The sequence below is a fragment of the Chinchilla lanigera genome, unplaced genomic scaffold (genome assembly GCF_000276665.1).
Source record: "Chinchilla lanigera isolate Chin_1 unplaced genomic scaffold, ChiLan1.0 scaffold00001, whole genome shotgun sequence".
In the NCBI taxonomy this organism is placed as follows: Eukaryota; Metazoa; Chordata; class Mammalia; order Rodentia; family Chinchillidae; genus Chinchilla; species Chinchilla lanigera.
Window position 1 is genome coordinate 3,187,275 of NW_004955402.1, and position 6,985 is coordinate 3,194,259.

Sequence of the window (6,985 nt, forward strand, 5' to 3'; positions counted from 1 at the left end):
GTAGAAGATACATTGCCATTAATTTCTCTCAAAATTGTGCCCCTCCCACCAAACATGCTTATCCTATTTTTCTTGTCACTTTCATGAATGTCTTTTCACTGCTGCCTCAGTGTCCTGAATTGATTCTAAAGGTTTATGGGAATTTTGGTCAAATAAAAACAGGGCCAGATCTGTCACCATTTGACTTCTGGCTCTTCCCCAAAGTCAGCATGACCATGAAAGGAAAATGTTTTGAGTTGATTCAGGACATGAAGGCAGCCAGGACAGAACGACTAAAGACCTTCAGGAAAGAACACTCCAGAGCTGCTGCAGAAAGCGGCAGGGATGATGGGATGAGTGTGTGTAAAATAAGGGGCAGAATTTTGAGGTGGACTGATGGCAACGTGCCTTTTCTGCAATACATTTTTAAACAGTCTCCGTATTTTGTCATGCCCTGTAGAGCACATTTTCCTTATGCAGTTATTCAGAACACTCTATCATAGATTTAATTGTTTTCTTGCTCAAACTTTGGATATGATTTTAACCATATTATTTCAAGTATATATTTTCTGTTGTCTAAGGAAAAGTGCTACACATTGAAAGTAGCCAGAGGACAGTCCGCAAGGGTTTCCAGTTTACATGCACCGTGGTGGGGCGGGGTTGGGTATGTGGCCCACCCACAGTTCTGACCCCCAATCATTGAAACAGCCTTGGCACATAAGCGTCATCAGCAAGTGAGTGAATGGAGGTGACCTGGGTGTGAGACACAGGTCTATTAAAAAGTGCCAGCTCTTAGCCGAGAAAGTACAAGAACATAAATCACATGTTGCTTTACATGGAAATTACCCATTAAATTTTAATATCGACCGCAGAAGCACCCCCCACCCTTCTCCCATTACACTTCGAGGGGAACATTTCTGCCTCCCGGCAAGGGGGCCTCTACCCTGGGAGGAGGGAGGGGTTGTAGATTTGTTTGCCTCATTCCCCAAAGTGATATAAAAATAGTAAAGGTAGTCAATGGTGATTGATGAATTTCAATAACATAAATAATGGTTGTAATTGCAATTGAAAGAGGAATATTTTCCACTTTGATTAATCTGACCCTCTGGGCCACCATTAACAGAGAGGCATGCTGGGAATGGCTAATCAGGAAGTGGAAGCGGAGGGCCGGGTCCGCCACCAGCGCCCACTCTGCCGAGTCCCAGCGACGCCCTTGCTCTCTCCCCGGCCAACCCACCTGGCTTTTCCACCGTAGCCCGGATGACGCCTCTGCCCAAGAGAAGACATTACACAATGCATCACCCCCAAACCCCACTCTTGGGGCCATGGCCTCTGTGGAACACCTGGCTGGTGCTTTGAATGCTGCCCTCGGCCACGCTAAAGCTCTGTGCGGGGGACTTGGCTGGGCGGCTGATCGCTATCCCCACTCCCAGACGATGAGGTGGAGAGACGGATCTGTTAGTGATGTCCCCAACCGGAGCACAGGAAGCAATACCAGAGGGGATGTGCCCCCAAACCCCACATTTCTGGGTCGCTCTCGACGTGCTCCTTCCCTGCTCTTCGTCTTCCTGGCCTTCCTCCTGCTCCCCAGCCCCCATACCTCCTTGCACCATCTCTCTTCTAACCCCGCCCTCCTCCTACCCCATGTACCCCTACTGCAGGGCTGCTGCTCTTCTGAACTCCCATTTAGGTCTCTGCAGATGCCAAATCCACGTGTGTGTGTGTGTGTGTGTGTGTGTGTGTGATGCTGGGGCCCGAGCCCAGGGCCTCCAGCCTGAGCTACATCCCCACCTCATTTTCACTTTGAGACAGGTTCTCCCTGTTGTTAACTTGCCCAGCTGGGCTCGTCCTTGCCACCTCCTGCCTCAGCCTCTAAGAGTTCTGGGATTCCAGCTGTGCAATACCACGCCCAGCTCTGAGTTCCTTTAAAATGACAGCGGCAGGTCTTGAAGCCAGGGCGGCAGGGACAGAGTCCAGGGGCTGGAGGCAGGGCCAGCACCCCGCCTGCTCTCTCAGGGGGAGGGGCCCGGCCCAGTGCAGTCTCCAGGCGGTGTGGGGGCACAGCGGGGCCTCCTGGCAGCTTCCTCCCAGAGCCTGTTCCCAGCACCTTCCTGCCTGAGCTGACCCTGGAACTCACGCCCCACCCAAGACGCGCTGAAGGGCTTCTCTCAGGGAGCACACTCCCCGCCTAGCCGGGAAGAGGTGCGGAGAAGAGAAAGGCTGGGCTTTCTGTTGGGCCTGGGACACAGACCGACAGCTGGGGCAGGTACCAGGAGGCTCTGGAGGGATGGCAGCCCTGGGGAGCAATCTTGGGAGATGCAGCTTCCAGGCTGCCCCCAATCTTGGAAATGCTTTTCTGGAACTGAAATTACCTGGGTCAGCCAAGTATGGTGGCCCACACCTGTCATCCCAGCACTTGGGAGGCTGAGGCAGGAGGACTGCCTTGAGTTTGAGGCTGGCTTGGGTTACATAGTGAGACCAAAGCCAGCTTGAACTACACAGTGAGACTATGTCTCAAAAAAATCCAAAAACGGGGGCTGGGCATTTAGCTCAGCGGCACAGTGCCTGCCTGGCAAGCGCAAGGCCGTGAGTTTGGTTCCCGGTACCGGAAAAAAACAAAACAAAACAAAACAAAACAAAACAAAACAAACACCAGACAGGCATAGATGACACATCAAAAAGAGTACTCTCTGGGGAACGTGCGCGGGACAGCCTTCTCCGGGTCTGAGGGAGGTGCAAGTGTGCGCTTCCCTCCCGCCCAGAAAGCCGAGCTCTGGGTCTCTGTGAGGGACGCAAGCACCGCTTGAAGGAAGGAAGCTCGTGTTTAACCAGTTTATTCCCCGTACGTAATGGTGCTGTTTAACGGCTCCGTCAGTGCCGAAGCGGTCTAACATCTCAGCAGTAAAAAGGCGTGGGGAGCACCCTTTCGAGACTGTGCTCCACATTCACCGCCGACCCTCACTTACCCCTCTGGCACCCTCCTTCTGCACTTGGCGTCGATCCTCGCTTGAACCCGGGTCCGAGATGCCTCCTGGGGCCCCGCAGTTCTGCTGGGTTTGAGAGCCGAGCCGCTGTGCCTTGGAGAGAGCTTTCCCAGCAGCGCCGCGGCCGCAAAGCTCTGGCCCGGGTTCTGACTTTCAGCGACGAGACAAGAGGCTTCCACTGCGCCACGCTCCGCGCTCCAGCGCCTGGCTGAGCCCATCTCTGCGTTTTTAAAACAAGTCCCGACCGTCCCTGTGGTGGATGAGTCCGCATCTCCGCGACCGCTTCAGCGCTGCGCGCGGTTTCTCTTCGTCCCTCCCTCCTCACTGCCGCCCCTTGTGATTGTGGTGGCGCTCCTCGCGGGGCCCAGGGCAGACGTGAAGTTCTCGCGGACTTTGTGTCCCTCTTGCGTGGGCTGTCCTCCAGTTACAGGAGGTGAGCGGGTGTTTTTACTCCCCTCTGGGTCTCAAAGCCGGCTCAGAGCAGCCCCACGCCCGAGTCCCATTGCTGTCCGCTGTGGTCTCCCGCTCAGGAGTCTGTGGCCTTCTCTGCTTCCCTGGGGACACCGCTGATCACAGCAGCAGGGACAGAGGCTCAGGCCTTCTGCAGACGACTCCAGCAAGCGCGGCCAGCACCTGTGAGAGCTTCGCAGGCGGCTGTGGAGAAGCCCGCGCAGGCCTGGGCAGTCTGCTTCCCAGGCTGTGTCCCTGGAAACGCCCACTTGTTGCCTGTTTTCCCGCCAAGCCTGTTCCAGCTGGTGGCCTGGCGTCCTTTTTTGACCCTGCCTGGTAAAACTGGACAACAACGACCCTCCCTCCACTGCACTGTGAGAAGTACTCTCTCTTGCCCAAACCCGAGGAATGGCTTGGAGGCACAAAGCATAGTGAAAGTGAGAATTTAACGATGGTCTTGCAAGCCTGAGCGTCTTGGTTACTTTTCTCTCGTTGCTTAGACAAAATACCCCACACCCAAATTAAAGAGGGAAAGGTTTATTTAGCTCACAGTCTGTGGAGGTTTCAGTCCATTCTTGGCTGGCTCCAAGGCAGAGTGGCACGTCGCAGAGGGCAACAGTTCACGGTGTGGAAAACAGCAAAAGCAACAAGAGCAAAAAGGGAGGAGCAGCGGAGAGCAAGGCTGTTTCCCTCCCTTACATTGTATGCAAACTACCCCCCCTCCCGCGTGGGTGTAGCACTTATACCCATAATCCCAGCATTGGACCATGGATCAGTCAAAAACGCTAAAAGCCCACTCCATGACTGCATGAGGCTTGCGGGGACATCTACACACAAAGCATAACACTGAGTGTCTGGTAAGCAGGCACAGCCAGGGCAGTTCTGACAAGCATTTTATTCCCCAGCGCACAGCTCTCTCCAACCAGGGCCTCACTGGCTGAGTACTGCGGGGTGAACAGTCTTCCTGGACATCACTTAGTTTTTATCATTTCCACATAGGGTATTCTTTTCTCTCCTCTCTCCACTCACATCTACATTTCTCCACAAAGACTTTCTTAACAGTTTATTTCTCCCGCAAGGTCCTGTTTGCTGAGGAGCCTTCCAGATGCCGAGCTCTGTCGTGTCCAGAAGCTGCCAGGCAAGATTAACTGCTAGTAATTTTCTACAAAGAGTTAGCCGCTTTGACTTGAAAGCGGACCACTCTGAGTTCGTTTCTTTTACAACATACATGCTTATAGTCTGTAAACGTTCTCAAAAGCCAACACAAAACGGCGAGCACCCTACCTTCATATCCAAGAGGAACATTGACCATCCCCAGAATCTGCTCGCCATCAATCACTTCCGCTCCCACACTGGAGGGTATGAGGTCAACCAGCGTCATGATGTCCCCATTGGAGAATGACAGGTTGTTCAGAGACCCTGAAAGAAAGTCACTCCAGAAGCTGAAGTTATGTTCAAAGATCGGTGTGTACCTAGTATTTCCATTGGTAAATAAACACTTTAATTCAAACTTGTTAAATCTGACACAGAAGACAAGTGAATTCTCCTCTAGAACCAAACGGAAAGACCACTGTTTAGATGGTTCTTATCTTTTATAGGAATGCGCGATGGCACACAAAACTTGCAGTCATCATTTGCCCTGCCCTGTGGATAGAGGTGACCATGTCAGTTCCAGCCGCTGGTCCGCTTTTCCCTGCCACTGCACAGCAGAGCAGGTGCTGGATGGCTTTTTGTAGCAACAGCTGAATTCCACTGGCTACGAAAAATGCGATACCATCGACAGGATTTGTTTTTCTTGTTATCATCAAGCTAACAAAAGACAATTCTTCAGGATCACGCTTATCTATGCCTCAGACTTCATATGTCAAACTGCAATAATTTCTTAGCAGAGTGAAAAATATTCACTGCTTGAGAACAACATTTTTCCCCCTTTCTAGGCAATCACTAAACTTCAAATAGCCATTGGAGAATAGCTTCGCTCTACACCCTCCCATCAAATTATTAAACACACACACACCACACACACCCCACACACAATTTTCAAGTAGCAGGAAATACGACAACATACACAGCATTTAAAACTGGGTAGATAATCTTAAGATTGGATATTTCATTTCACCCAAGGATAAGGAAAATGCCTTAGTAAATAAATATGTCTTCGATAAAGAGAACATTTTTCTCTCTCTTTTCTAATTCTCTACCATCTCAGAAAAGGGAATTTTCTCCTTGAAGTTATTAAAAAGAAATAAGGACAGGACTGTTTTTTAGGGGAATCATTCCAATGGAATGACTCTTAATTCTTCATTGCATACAATTGCTTAAAGATGTTCTAGAACCCAAGACTTTCTTTCCTTCACCCCAATTCCTGAAGCCCTATAACCAAGAATGCTGAGCAATCCCACATTTCTTCCAGGACTTGACAGAATCCCCAGTGGAATCAGATACCATCTCCCCTACCTGAAAAATAGTTTCCTTCAGTCACCTCCACTTTTCTAGGCAAAGAGTTTGGATTTAAGGAATTGATGTAAGAATTCCAAGTTTGATCCATGGTGTTTAAGGTGATTTCTCCTGGAGAACATAGCACTGCTCAAGGAAGTGAACTATGAACAGAAAGTGTCCCTTGCCAGCAGGTGATCTGCCAGGGGACAGTGACCCTGAGTGCTGTGATAGGAAGAACAGGGAAGTAAGTGGTTCCACTGGCAGAGAGGCCATGGTACAGGGGTTGACTGCTGGGAGGGGCAGCCCCCTGATCTTCTGGGAAATGCTCTCACCCAGCCCTTTGGGAGTGTCTTTCAGTTAAAGGACTCCAGACTCTTAGGTGCATGCATTTATCTAATTGTTGACATGCAGTCTGGGGTGGAATTGACATCTGCATTTCTGCTAGGCCGCTGGCTGACACTGGTATGGCTGGCCATCACTCTTCGAGGAGAAGGTTCCAGAGATGTGAGCACTAAGGGCGCTATCCTAGGGTGGTCTGCAGGTCCATAGTGTCAGCTTCACCTGTGTGCTGGTTAGATGTGGCAGCAAGCCCAGCCCACCTGGCTGACCTGACACACAGTGAGCTCCGAGGGGATGTTCTTTCATGTGGACAAGCTCGTTAGAGATGCAGTCTCAGGCTTCACTGGACATGTTGAACCAGAGGTGACTTTCCCTGCTCCAGAGCCACCATGACAGCCTCACGCTCAGAGCTGAGCCCATCCCTCCCAAGCTGTCTTCAGGGCCACCACACACCGCAGGCACCACACCTCCGTCTGCACTGCACTATGCTTGCCAGCCAGTTTTTTTACCTTTTATTCTGATATTTCTTCTGTTTTATTTGATTAGAAGAATCACATATATCTATTGCAGAGAATTAAAGGGTAAAGAAGAGAACAGTCCCCCCAAATCCCACCTCCTTTATTTATACTTTTAGTATTTTCTTCTTGCCTTTCCCTCTGTGAAATGCTGGAATGCCACTTTTTTTTCATTTGATATTGTTTTTGGTTTGAAAAGCACCTCATAAACATAATTTTAATTCCTATACTTAAATAGTAGGCATTAATAAACTCTTTTGTACTCATGCTAGACATTGG

The 6,985-nt window shown here is 50.4% G+C and overlaps 1 protein-coding gene across 1 annotated transcript in view; it reads right to left on the reverse strand.

Annotated features, from left to right (window-relative positions):
- LOC102029246 (protein THEMIS3-like) overlaps positions 1-5,971 on the reverse strand; it is a 40,916-nt gene extending 34,945 nt beyond the window's left edge. Inside the window, exons 1-2 of the mRNA XM_005372613.2 lie at positions 5,871-5,971; positions 4,698-4,832 (exon numbers count right to left, since the gene is read on the reverse strand). Coding sequence (XP_005372670.1) covers positions 4,698-4,832; positions 5,871-5,961 — 226 coding nt within the window. The 5' untranslated portion in view covers positions 5,962-5,971. The remainder of the gene's footprint in view (positions 1-4,697; positions 4,833-5,870) is intronic.
- Positions 5,972-6,985: the final 1,014 nt, after the last annotated feature.